General features: G+C 36.1%; 1 protein-coding gene across 5 annotated transcripts; it reads left to right on the top strand.

Annotated features, from left to right (window-relative positions):
* Positions 1-481: 481 nt before the first annotated feature.
* Positions 482-14,761, top strand: LOC133694077 (serine/threonine-protein kinase CTR1-like). Of its 5 annotated transcripts, none has more exons than XM_062115501.1 (16): positions 482-1,851; positions 1,952-2,250; positions 2,362-2,506; positions 3,949-4,064; positions 4,510-4,715; positions 5,058-5,507; positions 5,626-5,666; positions 11,664-11,732; positions 12,315-12,415; positions 12,500-12,584; positions 12,689-12,787; positions 12,877-12,945; positions 13,354-13,485; positions 13,585-13,679; positions 14,072-14,194; positions 14,485-14,761. In XM_062115501.1, exons 1-15 carry the CDS (start codon positions 994-996, stop codon positions 14,190-14,192), a joined length of 2,886 nt encoding a protein of 961 aa, XP_061971485.1. In that variant the 5' UTR covers positions 482-993; the 3' UTR covers positions 14,193-14,194; positions 14,485-14,761. The 5 variants fall into 5 exon arrangements, 4 of the variants coding, with proteins under 4 accessions (XP_061971485.1, XP_061971484.1, XP_061971486.1 ...); XM_062115500.1 differs by having other exon boundaries at positions 14,502-14,761; XR_009842231.1 differs by lacking the exon at positions 14,485-14,761 and having other exon boundaries at positions 13,585-13,749; positions 14,072-14,248.
* Positions 14,762-16,832: the final 2,071 nt, after the last annotated feature.

A 16,832-nucleotide genomic window follows, 5' to 3' on the forward strand; every position in this document is an offset into this window, starting at 1 on the left:
ACATAACGACGATAGCTGACCGAGCTCTGATACCAACCTGATGCAGACTAGAACGGAACTCACACACGTTCCAACACACAAGGGTTTCTTCGATCTGTAATTCCGCAGAAAACAAAAAAAAAGGAGATATTTGAGTTAAGTACTCAAATGAGTTTTTGTTTTTATTCCATCTGCCCATCATAAAGTGATTATAATCAAATAAATAGAGGAACTGACCTTTTAGATTCCTAAAACAACTCCATTAAATCAGGAAACAGTCCTATATTAATTAGGAAATAAAAGCTGAATGAAGAAATGGAAAGAAAAGTATTACACTTTTAGACTCCTAAAGCAAACAACCCTAAATTAATTAAGGAAATAAAAGCTAAATGAGGAAACGAGAATAAAACTCTAATTATTACGTAAGAAACTTAAAGTGACCAATTATAAAATTTATGACCCATCAACGTGAAGCCTTTTTGTTATTTTGGGTGCTCTAATCGCTCCAAATATGAGCTTGCCACCCGGTCTGCATCAGACACTCTCCCTAAACCCTCTCCTTCTCCTTGTGTCTCTCTCGCTTCAACGCCCCACCGCCCTTATCTCTCATTTGGGTCTCTTAAAATCACTCAAATTCTACTCTCTCTTTACAGCTACTTCACTTAATTCCTTCTCCATTAGGTAAACAGATTCTACGAAAAATCTCGATCTCTGCTTGTTTTGTTTTGTTTTGTTTTAACTGGATAGCTGATCTTAAATGCAAGCAAACGCATGCAGCGCCGAGATATAGGTTGCTTGTGATTTTGAAATAATTTTTTTTACAGAACTGGATTCAAAAAACCATATCGAAATCATGCGTTTTTTGTTTCCTTTCTTGAGTCTCATCGGTTTGCAGGGGTTGTACGGCTTCTCCCTATTTTCTTCTTTGTTCATTATCTGCAACATCACCTGAGTTAAAGCAAGCGTGTGTGTGAAGGAGAAGGAGTGAACTGGATTGGTGGTTGGAAAGGAAAAATGCCTCATCGTACCACTTACTTCTTCCCTAGGCAATTTCCTGAAAGGTCCGGGATCCATGCATCATCATCAAAACAAGCATTACATCACGAGAAGAAGAAAGTCAGTAAAGATGCTTTTAACATCGGAAATGACCGCCGAAAGTCTTCATCAAAAGATCAGTACTCCAAATCTTCCTTTCCAGTTGGCAAAAATATATCAAAAACAACAACAATTATTACTACTATTCCAACTACAATAACAACACCTTTATCCGATCTCTTCACGAGCAGTGATGACGAAAAGTACCATCCGAAGACCAAACAATTCGGTGAGGATGACAAGTATAAACGAAAGAAAAAACAACTTGCCGCTTTTTTCGACTGGTTGTCCGAGAAAAAAGTTGAGAAATCTACTAGTCACGTGAAGTTGCAAAGATTATCAACTGAGGAGGATCGTCACCTGTTAGTTACACCGGAGCCGGAACCAGAACCAGAACCTGTTCTTCCAGTTCCGCAGATAATTAAAGAGAGAGATGTTGACCGGAAAGTGTCGCTGCCAAGATTATCGAGTGGGAGTAGTTATTCTGGTAGCTTGTTCTCGGGGATTACTACACTTTATGGAAACTTTACTACTGATATTAAGGTCGACACGTCGATGACGGTGCATTTGCCGACTATAAAGCAGGATGTGGCGGAGGGAAAGGAGGACCAGGAGAAGAAGGAAAACTTGGCGCTGAAGACGAAAGAGAGTTACTATTTGCAGCTTAATTTGGCTAAAAGACTGAGCGCTCAAGCTGGTATTGCTAGTGAGCTTGTGCTTCTGCAGGAAGGCGTCCCTGAGGCCTCCGATGCACAAACCGTTTCGTATCGCCTCTGGGTACAATTCAAATTCGTCCCATCCCATTATATTCTTTTTACGATTTGATTTCAAAGTCATGACAAATTAATGTACATGATGATCTTGTTCGTTATTCTAGGTGAGTGGATGCTTGTCGTACAGTGACAAGATATCGGATGGATTTTATAACATCTTGGGAATGAATCCATATCTGTGGGTGATGTGCAATGAAGATGAGGAAGTAAGCAAGCTGCCTCCTTTAAAGTCGCTCAAAGAAATTGAACCAAGTGAGACATCATTGGAGGTGGTCCTTGTTGATAGACGTGGTGACTCGCGTCTTAAGGAGCTGGAGGATAAAGCACAAGAACTATATTGTGCTTCAGAGAATACATTGGTGTTGGTGGAGCAACTGGGCAAACTTGTCGCTATTTACATGGGGTAAGGTGTTTAAGTATCATGATATATAAGATTCTTCTTTGTCTACTACTACTTGAATGTTTACTTTTTTTTTTTTTTTTTTTTTTATATCGTGGGTTGCTAAATGTTTAGGGGAACTTTCTCGGGGGAGCAAGGGGATCTCCACAAGCGCTGGAAAGTGGTTAGCAGGAGATTGAGGGACTTCCACAATTGTATTGTGCTCCCCATTGGTAGCCTATCCATGGGACTCTGTAGACATCGCGCGATTCTATTCAAGGTAAAAAATAAAGAAATACATATAACTTGATGCTTCTTTTTTCCTCAAAAAAACAGTAATTTGATATCAGTTCCGATTTCTAGTTTGTTTCTTTGTAAATTAAAGGAACACGACTAATCTACCGATTTACAAATCTTCAGTGAGTTGGTACGAATAAAGAAGAGACATGACTGACCTGAAGGATATCTGTTAGTGGCCACTTAGCCTTCAGAATGATTTATTATGAATATCTAAGGTCCTATTGGGGAATTTCATGATGGGAATCAGAGATTACAAACCTCTTAGGAAACTCACTTGATTTTTTATTTGATTAAAGACCATCAGCTAATAGTGATTTTATTAGGTATAGCACCTAATCTTCTTTAAAGGGTGTTTGCTCTGGAACTCAGTGATCTTAAAAGTCCATGGCTGGTGATTCTACTATACATGTTCTCATATTTCAATTTTTGATGGCGCTGGTAATTGTATTGGACAGACATGTTACATCGAGGCAAGGGTCACTTCATATTTAGGTTTGTGATCCATCATATTTTGTCAAGGATTGGGGATGCAGGCTTTGGTGTAAAGATTTGGGATATGTGGCATTACCGTTGTTTCACTTGTCTTTGGTTTGGATTGTTTTAACAGCAGTGTGAGTTGGTAGGCATGTTGTCTTAAAAAAATTTTGGATGGAAAAAAACTTGTGCTTTGTGTTGTTTTTGTGCTTTGTTCTTTGATTTTCTTTCTCAATTTGCACCATCTTTTTTTTTATATCAATTGAAGAAATTGTAAATTGGAAGATCACATGTAGTTCTAAGATATGGTGCCAGGATTTACGTTTCTAAATATCAAAGGAAATTTTAAGAGCACACATGACTGTCTGAGCAGGGACATGGTACATGAGAATGCAACTGATTTAGAAGAATCAAGTGTCACCCACAATTATATAGAGAATCCTTTAACAGTGTTCGTTCCTCTGATCATTAAGTTAGGTATTTGTATCTTGTTGCAGTATATGGCAACATTTGTTTGAAATCTTAATTTGATTTGTATGGGATTCTATCAGGATGTCAAACCTATCTGATCATTCCAAGTAAAATTTTGTTCTTGCAAGTTGACATGTGTAGCATCCATTAAAACATATAAGCTTAACCTTTGAAAACTATTTTCATTGCCAAACTGATCATGTCTGTCTCTGAGCATCATTGAGTAAAGCACACCATTGGCAGCTATCTTTCCATTGTGTCATGAGCGCACTATGACGAGATCTTTATCCTGATGTCTTGTTGAATCCATTTTAATTTGAAAATAGAGATACCAGCATCATTACGAAGCAGATAGGAAATGACAGTTTTGGCTACTGGAAACAGATTGTAAAACTCTGTGTGCATAATCATTATACAATAAGACGTGAGTTTCAAGGCACATTAGTAACTTGTGGTGATATATTTTGGCGAATGCAGAAATTGGCAGACTATATAGGTTTACCATGCCGGATAGCTCGAGGTTGCAAGTACTGTGTAGCGGATCACCAGTCTTCTTGCCTCGTCAAAATCCAGGATGACAGGCTGTTTTCAAGGTATTATATTCTGACCTGTCTTTCATACTCACTTGAGATAAAATGAAATAAAATAAGTTTAAATTAAAAAAAAAATGGAAGAAAGCACTGGTGTGACTTCTAGTTCTCCTTTGCTGAAGAATGTTTCGTGTTTTTGCAAGATGATTTAGTCTTTAGGTATGTTACCTTAAATTTGAACCCTGAGCATATCCTGAGCCCTGTGTTATTTTTTCTCCATGTTGTCCCAGCAATTTTGTAAGAACTTGGCCTCTAATGCTTCTACTGTGTGCAGTTCTTCCATTTCACGATTCTCCTGATATGGTTTATGGTAGCATTTATAACTGTCTTGAAATTGCTCCATAATCCAATCGGATAGAATTATAAATGTCTTTGAACTTGCCTTCTTTACATCGGTTATTCTTCTTTTTCATGTTTTGCTAATACAGATAGGTACACTTGTTAACAGGGAATATGTAGTTGATCTAGTTGGGCAGCCAGGAAATGTCCATGGTCCAGATTCCACAATTAATGGAGGATTTCTTTCTTCAATGCCCTCACCATTTCAAATTCCACATCTAAATGAATCCCAACAACCTTACATGGATGATGCAACTTATGAGATTCTAGACTCGAAGCATTCATGTACTTTTCCTGAAAATCCTCCATGTTCAGGTGTGTTTGTTTTTATGCCTCATAGTTAAATTTAACAATGCAACAATTGCATCTCGCATGAAATGGTTGAGAGACTCAAAGAATTAGGATAGCCAACGATGACAAATTACAACTTGTTTTAGTTGTGGAGATTATAACAAACGGGTTCCTTGCACTTCTTTTTTGTGTAGCATTTATATTGCAATACGCTTTCTTGATGTTCATGGATGGCTGACATCTCTAAATTTCTCTATTGTCTTTCCTTCTTTTGTTAAGCACCAAGGTTTCTGATATGGGTATTTACTACTGCTTAAAGCAAACCTTTTTGTTCCAATTTTGATTATGGGGAACAATCTCTTACAGGCAACAAGGAAGAAGAGAAACTGATAGAGGATGATGGTTGGTTTCAAAATCTGAAAGTCTCCACTTATGTGTCAGTGGATCAAGTGTACCCTGGGAATGAATCATCCCTGATGCCTTTGGATTTGAAAAGGAATGCTGAAGCCCCTGCAACTGCTGGACGATCTATACATGAATGTTCTACACTTAAAGCAGAACCAATTATTATGCAACAAACTTACAAGAAAGAGATGGTTGTGTTTGGAAATTCAGTTATAAACAGTGTTGTCAAGCAAACTAAAGTAAACCTATCTAGTCAGTCTGGTATGGAGGAAGTTGAGAGTAGAGTAGACAATCAAGGTATACCTTCTTCTGTGACCATCCCAAGATATTTGAATCTTGAACCTTCACTTGCCATGGATTGGCTTGAGATCTCATGGGAAGAATTACATATCAAGGAGCGTGTTGGTGCTGGTAAATTTTCTGCTAATTATCATGTAGAAGCCTAGAATTGGTGTTCTTGGTTTTTGATCATTATTCTTCTTCTAGAGGCAATTGAATAAAGTGTTGTGCTCTCATTTTATCTTTGCAGGCTCATTTGGTACGGTGCATCGCGCTGAATGGCATGGATCGGTGAGTTTATTGCTCAGATACATTCATTGATTTTTTAATCAGGAGTCATTTGGAGTCGATCCTGCTACATTGCTGCATTGGTCGTTCACTTCTTTCTATGGATGTTTATGAAGAACTTTGAGAGAATTAATTACTTTCTTCTTATCATAGACTGAAGTATCAAGTACAATAAATAGGAGATAGTTGCTAAACCTACCAGAACAAGAAATAATCAACTAGAAAGGAAAGAATCCTACACTAAATTAGGAAAGAATAAACTGTGGGATCTAGTTATTTAATATTGGATTCTCCTTATTAAAACATATCAAAAATATATTATGAGATTCCTAAAACCCCTAACTGATTTTGAGCATGATTTCCACACTACCTCTCAAGCTGAGTTGTATATATTGTATATGCACAACTTGTGATTCAATTCTTCAAAATTAGTTCTTGAAAGGGCTTTGGTGATTATATCTGCAGTTTGAGATTTATTAAGAATGTAAACCAAATGAGCAATTTCTTCTCAATCTTTTTTTAAATGAAGTGACATTCTATTTCAATGTGCTTTGTCCTGTCATGATGAACCAGATTCTTTGCTATACTTATGGCAATTTGATTATCACAGAACATCTTGATAGGATTCACCATTTCCCCTCCCAGTTCCCTAAGTAATCTATGTATCCCCATTCCTTCACAAATGCCAAGGGCTAGAGCTCTAAACTTAGATTCTATACTGCTTCTAGATACAACATGTTGTTTCTTGGTTCTCCAAATCACTAGATTTCCCCAAATATAAGATATTACCCTAGATTGTCTATCTAAAATATCTCCTGCCTAGTCTGCATCTAAGAAGACTTAAACATTTCTATTGTCACTTTTCTTGTATAGAAGGCCTCTATTAGGAGTCATCTTGAGATACCTCAAAACTCTATTAACTTCTTCCATGTGTTCTTCTGTTGGGTTGTTCATGAACTAACTTACAACAATGACAAAGAAACCAATATTAGGTCTAATATGTGAGAGATAGATAAGTTGTCCCACGAGTCTTTGATATCTTCCCTTGTCAACTGGTATTAGGGGTGTTCACGATTCGGTTCGGTCTGGTTTTAACCCAAAAATTCAACCGAACCGGAAAATATTATTCCTTATTAATATAACCTGAACCGAATCGGTTTTGTTCGGTTCGGGTCGGGTTTTTAGCATAAAAACTAGAAAAACCGGACTAATCTTCATCATTGAGCTAAATCGAAGAAAAATTTGACATCAAATATCAATCTAAGCTATTAATCACAACAACACTTAGAAATTCAAGAAAAGCAACCAGGAAAAGCAACCAGCAATCAAAGTCTTCCACACATGAGCTGGGAAGGGGAAGGTTGACAAGGGAGAAAGGGGAAGGGAGGTCTTGGAGAGAGCTGATTGACCATAAATTTTCTCGGGTCTTTGGCTCTTTCGCCAGCTGTGAATGTTGTATTGGCTTTAGCAAAGCTTTTTCTTTTGGGGTATGTAGAGAATCTCAAAGCATGCCTCCGCCCAGCACAAGGATAGAACGAGTATAAGTTATACTGTATAACTATGAAAGGCAGGATTTCTTGAATAATGGTTCCCTCGCATTTGAATTCTGAAACTGGAAGGGGAAGGCTGGGAAGGGGGAAAGGGAAGGGAAGGGAAGGGAAGGGAAGGCTTGAGGTAGGGGAGGGGCGGCTGGAAAGGGGGAAAGTGATTTAGGGTTAGGGATGGTTCTTTTTATATATTTTTTTTAAACTGGTTCGGTTTGGTCCGGTTCAATCCATTTAAACTTTTTTAAATTGGAACCGAACTGGACCGGGTGGTTTTTTTATTTTTTAATCGGTTTATTCAGTTTTTTCTATCAGTTTGGTTTTTTTGGTTAATTTTTTTTGGTTTTTTCGGTTTAATTAGTTGGTCGGTTTTTTTGAACACCCCTAACTGGTATACTGTCATTTCCTGCTCCTATCTTCTTGGTTGAATCCATTGGAGTATCTACAAGTTTACATCCAACCATTCCTATTTCTTTTAGTAGATCCAAAAATACTTTCGTTGAGAAACAAATATACCTCTTCTTGATCGTGCCACTCTATGGCAAGAAAGTATTTGAGGTACCCAGGGTCTTTGATTTTAAATTCCTTGGCCAAAATTTTCTTCAATCTCATTAGTTCTTCCTCATAGCTACTAGTTAGAATGATGTCATGAACGTATACAATTAGTATCGCTATTTTCTTTCCTGAAAAGAACTTTACAAACAAGGTGTGATTTGCTTGGCACTAAGAGTATCCATACTAAACTACTATCTTTGTAAAGTTGTCAAACCAAGGCCGAGGAGATTGCTTGAGTCTGTATAGTGATTTTCTCAGCTTACACACTTTGTTGTAGTTTAAGGATGTTTCTAGTCCTCGAGGCATCTCTACGTAAACTTCTTATTCCAAGTCCCTATTTAGGAATGTATTTTTTATGTCTAGCTGATGTAATGACAAATCTTGATCAGTTGCTAGGGACAGAAAAACTCTGATAGTGTTGAGTTTGGCCACTAAAGCAAATGTTTCCTGATAGTATATCCCATAAGATTGAGTAAATCTTTTTGCAACCAGACGGGCTTTTAACCTATCAATATTGCCATCATCCTTATGTTTGATAGTAAATATCCACTTACAACCAACTGGTTTCTTTCCATGTGGAAGTTCAGAAATTACCCAAGTGTCATTCTTGTTTAATACATTGATTTCTTCATTAACTGCCTTTTTCTATCCCAATTCCTTGAGAGCCTGCTCAATAGAATTAGGAACCTACACATTGTCAAGGGCTAAAACAAATGCAAGATAAGATAGTGACGGGCCTCCATATGAAACAAATTTATTGATGGGATGACTTGTGCATGATCTAACACCTTTTCTCAAAACAATTGGAATATTTGAGTAATCAATAATAAATGTAGTATTCTCACAATCAGAAATTTCCATACCTGAATGTATTTGAGCAGATTTTAGACTTGGTTCAAAATCTTGGTCAAGAGTTAGAGGTATTGAGTATTCTATCTCCTTTTCAGGTCTTTTCCTCCTCGTAGAAGTAAGAAGCTCATGGTTTGGAATTTGTTTTGATGCAGAATCATTCTGGTCAAGAGATTGAATTAGGACTGGAGTTACAGGGAAATGACTCTCAGTTGGCTGATGGTTCTGGACAGTAGGGGATTGACTTAGGACAAGAGGATGACTTTATGAGTTATCTCCTGGGTGAATTATATGGTCAGATTCAATATTTTAGTTTTGATATTCTTTCATGTTCTCCCCCTAAAGATTAGACTTGGGATAGTAGGCTTGATGTTAAAAAATATTATGTCCATTAAGGTATATACCTTTTTGGTGATGGGAGAATAACACTTGTAACCTTTTTGACATGGAGAGTACCCTAGAAAAATACATTTGATGGATTTAGGGTCTAGTTTGCCTCTATTATGTAGATGTATATGAACAAAAACTAAGCATCCTCATATTTTAGGGTTTAATGAAGAGAGTATTTTGGTGCATGGGGAAGCTTAGAGGAGGACTTGACAAGAAGTTTTGAATTTAAGAACTCTAAAGGGTATTTTGTTTATGAGATAAGTAGTTGTGAGTATAGCTTCTCCCCAGAATTGTTTTGGAACATAAGTCATCTGGCGATTTCCAATAGGTGTCTATTTTTATTTCTGCCACTTTGTTTTGTTGTGCAGTGTCAACACAGGAGCTTATGTGGATAATGCCTTGACTTAGACAATAAGTGTTGAGATCAGAGTTGAAATATTCTTTAGCATTATTGGTTTTTAAGATTTGAATCTTGGTGTGGAATTGTGTTTGTATAATGGAATTGAAGTTTTGAAAAATTTGACCGATTTCAAATTTCTCTTTCATAAGAAATAGCCAAGTCAATCTAGTGTGCTCATCAACAAATGAGACAAACAACCTAGTTCCAGTTATATTTTTCACTTATGAGGGGCCCATACATCACTATTAATCATAACAGATATATAAGATAGTGGGATAGCTACTACGAATATGATTGGAGAGTTAACATATATCACACTTAAAAGACTGAACTTTTATTGGTAAATAATGAAGGAACTAGTTTTTAAGGTACATGAAATTTGAATTACCAAGGCGATAATTGCATAATATAACATCATTATCTTTATTGACATGAAAATTTAAAGCTGACTAGCCTTTAGATGATACATATATTCCATTCTAAGTTTGTCTTCTTAAAGGACTATCACTTTTGATGAGATAGAACCTTGAACATATCCTTACACTGTCAATCTTCTTCCCTGTATCCAAATCTTGAAATATACACAAATTATGGAAGAATTTAACAACACAGTTGATTGAGAGTAGGTTATAGTCCAAATTAGAAACATGAAGAATAGAGTTCAGAGTCATGTCCTTCGAGATTTTGCTTATGCTTGTTCCCTTAACTTGAGATGAAGATCCATCAGCTATATGGATTCTGAAATTCTCATTGCACTGATTGTATTCATCAAGGATAGTAGCATCTCATGTCATGTCCAAAGTCGATGATCCACGGGCTTGAGTATCTTTTACTAACAGTAAAGGCTTTTGAGAAATTACTTTTTGTGCTAACAATCCAGATCCAGATCCAGAGGCTGACGTACTTAATTGAGGTAGGGAATTCTGGCTGAAGAGTTTCTGTAAGATCTCAAGTTGTTCTTTGGTGAAAGGACTTGTCTCAGTTTGTAGATTGGTAATCTTGTCTCGGTTGTCGTCTGAGGTAACAACATTAGCATGTTTGTCTGTCATTTATTTGTCTTGATGGCTTCCAATCAGTAGGTTTGTCATGAATCTTCCAACAATTTTCTTTGACATGTCCTGACTTGTAGCAATGATCACACTAGGGTCTTCCTCTTCTCTGTCAATTGTCATGGTTGTTGTTTTAAGGTCCTTGAGCAGCAAGAGCAGATCCTTTCAATGTTGGGGCTGATTCTTTGAGGTTTGGAAGATGCTTGGTCCCCATTATTCTCCCTCTGACTTCATTCAGATTTTTGTTGAGACTAAAAAGAAATTTGAATGTTTGCTTCTGCTCCAAAATTATTCTATATAGAGCTGTGTCTTCAGGGCATTTCCAGGTGTGGATTTCAAACATATCAAGATGCTGCCAATGACGAGAAAGGGTGATGAAGTATTGGGTGATAGAGAGATCTCCTTGGCGTAGATCACGTAATACTGCCTCAATCTCGAACAGTTCTGATGTATTTTCAGAACTTGAGTAAGTCTCTCTTGTTGTGTCCCATATTTGCTATTCCACATAGGAGAAAATTTTCTCCTATTTCTTTGGTCATTGAATTGATTAACCATGACATTACCATGTGATTCTCTGTCTTCCATGTTCAAAACTTGGGATCATTCTTCTCTGGTATAATGATTTCACCTGTGATATGGTCATCTTTGCCCTTCCCACAAATAAAAATTATTACTGATGACGACCATTAAAGGTAGTTATACCTGTTGAGTTTATGACCTGTGATAAGGTGTGATATGCCTTTAGTTTCTCCAAGATTGTTTGTAGCTGGTGCTGTTTCTGGTTGTGAGGTAACCTCAAGGATAGAGTTTTGCCCTGCTATAGCCATGTTGTATTTGATCATGAAGAGGAGAAGCATATTAGGGTTCATAACCTGGCTCTGATAACCTGGCTGATACCATGAAGAACTTTGAGAGGATTAATCTCTTTCTTCTTAACATAGACTGAAGTATCAAGTACAATAAATAGAAGATAGTTGCTTAACCTACAGACTACTAGAACAAGAAATAATCAACTAGAAAGGAAAGAATCCTACTCTAAACTAGAAAAGAATAAATTGTGGGATTTAATACCAGATTCTCCTTATTAAAACATATCAAAAATATATTATAAGATTCCTAAAATTCCTAACTGATTTTGAGCATGATTTTCACAGTTTCTTTGATGTATTCTTTGTTGCTTTCAGAAAGTGAATCCCTCGTTGTGTCAATACAGGATGTTGCTGTCAAGGTTCTAACTGTTCAAGATTTTCATGATGATCAGTTGAGGGAGTTCTTAAGAGAGGTATGTACTGGTTAAACCTAAAGTATGGGTTATATCAGTGAGGTACCCTATCCATTGTCATCTTCAATATTCATGATGTGCAAATTTTGAGTCATCTGTATATGTTTACTTCCTCAGTTGAAGTTGAATGCTTTTTTTTTTCTGTATTCTCTATTCTGTCCAAGGTCTTTATTTCTAGGCTTCGAATTCTTGTTTCATCAAAATATTATTCATTCTCCTATCCAGTTTTTTAGTTTCTTTTGTTCTGCTCACAGTTGATCTATATGCTCAGTCAGCTTTGTTTTGGAATGTCATGTGGCTGAACATACAGTGAGAACTCGCCCATGTAATTCCATGGTCTTGGTCTCTCTGACAGAAAATGTTGTCTTTTAGTGTTACACCGATCTAGATAAGAGTGGAATCCAACAATCATAGGCTGTATTTTATCTTCTCTGATTAACTTATCAAGTGAAAATACAAGCACTTCGTAAGGCAGTAATCTATATATTGCTAGGTTTTGAGGCTTTTCCCTTCATAGATTACCAGCTTTGGGTGTGTTCTTTCTTTGGCAAATAACACTGATACAGATGTAGTTCTTATTAGGTGGCAATAATGAAACGAGTTCGCCATCCGAATGTGGTTCTCTTCATGGGTGCTGTCACAAAGCGTCTTCAACTATCAATCGTGACAGAATATCTGCCAAGGTATCATCCAATTTGTTGTACAGTGGACGCTTGATGTTCATGTATCACTAGACATTTCATGCTAACCCACGTGTTTCTGAACAGGGGCAGTCTATACCGCCTCATACACAGGCCAGCTGCAGGTGAAGTGCTGGATCAAAGGAGGCGGTTACGTATGGCACTGGATGTGGTGTGTGAGAGCTCCTACATTTTTCATACTGCCTTCGATTTTCTAAAGAATTATTTTTAGCGAAAGTTGAATTATTTTATTTTAATTTTATCTTCTGGGAGCAGGCCAAGGGGATCAATTATCTTCACTGTCTTAACCCTCCAATTGTTCACTGGGACCTTAAGTCTCCAAATTTGTTGGTTGATAAAAACTGGACGGTTAAGGTAAATAGTCAAAATATACACATGAATGTATTCAACTTCTTGGTGACTTGCTGCATATTTTTAACCTCATTTGTTAAATTCATGCTTAGGTGTGTGATTTTGGGTTGTCTAGATTCAAAGCAAACACTTTTATATCATCAAAATCAGTGGCTGGAACAGTAAGTCTCTTAATATTATCTGCCAACTTTATACGATTCTGTGTTCATTCTGTCTTGAAAATTCCATGATTGTGTTTATTATTTATTTGAATTTTGCAAATTAGTTTTATCCAGTTGTTTCTCCAAAGATTAAACCAATATACTTTCTAGGCATGAGGACTTGTCGAAGCTATGATATGCAGGTTTTATTCAACTTCTAGACCCCTCTGGCATTGAGTACAACAGCATTTTTGTTTTTTCTTGTTGCCTTTTTCTTGTTGCCTGACTAGGCTTTTGAATGTTTCGTATAAATTAACTGTGGGCTCCCCTACCCTAGAAAATCAAATAATTTTCAGTTAATAACTTGCAGGTTGAAAACTTCACAGTGCAGCATCAATCAGCATGTAACTCTCTTGCTTTTATTTTCAGCCTGAGTGGATGGCTCCAGAATTCCTTCGTGGAGAGCCTTCCAATGAGAAGTCTGATGTGTACAGTTTTGGAGTTATCCTATGGGAGCTTGTGACCATGCAACAACCTTGGAGTGGACTTGGCCCCGCCCAGGTAAAACATAAAAATGACGTATGCATTAGATACAATTGTTAGAAGATGTACACCCTGGCCATTTTTATGATTAAGCTGGCACGTGGTGGAACCTTTCAGGTGGTTGGAGCTGTAGCCTTCCAGAATAGAAGGCTTTCTATTCCCCAGGAAGCGCCTCCAGTATTGGCTTCTCTCATGGAATCTTGCTGGGCTGAGTAAGTAATCTTGCTACACACTCCAGCAGATCTTTGTTCTGGAAGCCTGGACATGCCTTCGAAATGAGAGGTCATATAGGCTTTTGCATGCAATTTGCTTTACAATTAAAGTGCCAATAGGATATAGGTGCTCTGTTCATAACCAGTAACAAATCGATCACTTATGGCATTTTGTCAGTAAAACCAAATTCAGATGTACTTGCCTGAGACATGCAAGGCTTTTAGTTTTCTGTTTATACTCTAGACATTTATACCTTGTCTTGTGTCTAGTTCCATGATCTAGATGCGCTTTCTGAGTCCTAATGACCCCGAACTTTTGTTTCAAGATGAGCAACTTACAACTGTTGGTTATATTTGCTCTGTTTATAATGCTTGCTCATTTTTGTTGGCAGTGATCCTGCTCAGCGCCCATCATTTGGTAGGATAGTAGAATCATTGAAGAAGTTGTTAAAGTCTCCGCTACAGGCGATAAAGATCACTGTACAAAAGAGGTCTCCCATCACAGATACTTAAAGGTATTCTCACTCTGAAATATTGAGTACTCAGCTGACTTCCGAGATTTAGGAGCCGTTTGTTTTTACAGCGTGACTGTGTTTTTTTTTAAAATTAATTTTTTTACTTTAAAATAAGTTTTTTTATTTGTGTTTTTGTATTGTTTATTGTGCAAATGTTAAGAATAAAAAAATTATTTTAATGTATTTTCAAATAAAAAATATTTTTAAAAACAATCATACTGTGTGACACACTATTTTATTCAATAAAGATAGTAATCCTGAACCCTTAATAACTATAATCCAACTAACAGGACCTTTTCGGTTCCAGGCAGAGAAGTTCCTTCTGCATTTTTATAGGTTTCTATGGGTAGCCTCTCTCTCGTAAGTTAATTTTGCATCGCAAATTCAAAATATTTTAAGAACCCGGAAGTTACTTGTTCATTTATTTTTCTTTTGTAATCATTCTGGGCTGTTATCAGTGAATTTCTTCATGTTCATTCAGCAGCATGATGATGTAATAATACGATTAAACTCCTTCCGATATATTTAAAGCATCAATGCAAGTGATGATCGGTAATTTCCATTTAACTCCTTTGCAATACAAGGTTTTGGAATCTCACTTACTTTGTCATCATTTTACGCAATACCTGGGAAACACTCCCTTGCTCAAACCGAGTTCCGAGTACATATTTGTTTGCTGAGGACTGGAGGGGGTTGGTGCTGATGATATTATGCATTGCGACCTTTGTTAATGGTAGATCTATGGAATCAAAGGGTGAGCTCTAAATCGAGTCCTCCGTTGAAGCTGCAAACCATCCGAGAACAAAGATCTTTTAGTTTGTTATTGCCCTAGATTTTTAGATGAGGTCTTTTAGTGATTGTAGGATAAATTAGGAGGCAGGTTATGACAATATTTCTAGGCTCCCTTCATTTTTTTCCCTCTGGTCATTTATCACAATTCACACTGCATCTTCTCGCGCGTGTGATGTGATGTGATGTGATCTTTCAGGAAAGAGGCAAGATTCATGGTTGGTTTTTCGGCCAGTGGCATCACCTTCATAGTTGTCACATTGGAATTGAGTCGACGCTTTTTCGCTGCCATCCAAACTTGTTTCTGGGCCACATTTTAGGGCCTTTTTTTTTTTAAAGTTCGGTCCGGTCCATGACCTTTGAAAGTCAAAGACAGGCCACTTTTATTTTTACTTTTTTTTTTTAGCATGCTTGTTATAGTATTTTGCACGTCTCGTCTATTAGATAAACCTTTTTTTTTTATTGGAAAAATCCTTTTTTTTATATCTATTTGGTATTGTTATGGGTTTTGTCGTGCTGTCTTTTATTGTACTAGATTTATGGTCGGGTAGTCTTGTGAACTGATTAATTTTTTTATATAAAAAAATATCAAGAAAAAACATGTTAGACTGGAGCTATTAGTTTAATATGTAATTTAAATAATATAATTAAAAAAATATAACAACAATAAATAAAATTACACAAAAATTATAATAAAAAAAGGTAAAAATAATTCGACCTGAACCCATCTGAATTATTAAACAATTCTAATATTGAAGGGAAACAAATCTCACTTAAACTGGGTGAATTTGCAAATTTAACGACCATTAATTTAATATCGGCTTGAAAAAAACATATTAATTTAAAAAATTTGCTAAAGCAAAAAAGATAACAATAAAAAATAGATATTAAATTTGATAGAAAAATCCCATGTAGATGAAATAAAAAAAAATCTAAAACATATCTCAAACAAAACAAATAACAATAAAAAAAATTAGAATAAAAATTTAAAAAACTACTAAAATGGAAGGGATGAAATTGAAAAATATTTGTAATTTTATGATGCAAGTGTGGTTTTAATATATATTTTTTAAATGTGACATGGGGCATGGACTTGACAAAAAAAAAAGGCTGACAGATGGATGAACCTAAAAAAGAATTGGAACCTACTAAAAAAATGGTTAAAAAATCACATAGAAGACAAATAATGATAAAAACAAAGCTTAATTATTAATGATAAAAAAATTGAATGATAAAAAAAAACATTAGCTTATATAAAGGGAAAAAAAAACCAAAACTCAGGCGAACCTATTAAATTCGGGCCAAGATCTTAAACTTATAATCTATTAAATCTTAGACCCGAAATGAATCAAGAAACTCAATTTCTAACTAATTTAATATTGATTAGTCAAAGTAAATCAAACAAAGAATAACTAATAAAAAGACTCGAGAAAATCCAAATCATTTTTAAAATCAATGAAAAATTCTAGAGAAAGAAAAAAAATAAAAAGGGATGAAATAGAAAAAAATTTCTAATCTTATGAATTTTTTAAAAAAATTATTTCAAATGTTAAAGCATGAATTAATACATTTTAATATTCCCGTAAACACAAAAAAAAAAAGTAAGCCAGAAATGACTCCACCATTGTTGTCAATTTCTAAATCGACAGTGACACAGTTTTTCATTGCTGATTTCTGAATCGACAACGACGTAGTTTTGTTGCCGATTTTTGAATCTACAGCGGCACAATTTGGCTGCCGATTTCTGAATTGACAGCGACACAGTTTTTCGTTGCTGATTTCTGAATCGGCTGTGACATAGTTTTTGGTGCCGATTTTGAATCGGCAGCGACTTAGTCTAAGTAAAAGT

This window comes from Populus nigra, chromosome 5 (assembly GCF_951802175.1).
Source record: "Populus nigra chromosome 5, ddPopNigr1.1, whole genome shotgun sequence".
NCBI lineage: Eukaryota > Viridiplantae > Streptophyta > Magnoliopsida > Malpighiales > Salicaceae > Populus > Populus nigra.

Coding starts and splice junctions, on each gene's coding strand:
- LOC133694077 (XM_062115501.1), top strand. CDS start 994: ATGCCTCATCGTACCACTTACTTCTTCCCTAGGCAATTTCCTGAAAGG. Junction 5,667..11,663: donor GCGCTGAATGGCATGGATCG/GTGAGTTTATTG, acceptor GTGTCAATACAG/GATGTTGCTGTCAAGGTTCT. Junction 11,733..12,314: donor TGAGGGAGTTCTTAAGAGAG/GTATGTACTGGT, acceptor AGTTCTTATTAG/GTGGCAATAATGAAACGAGT.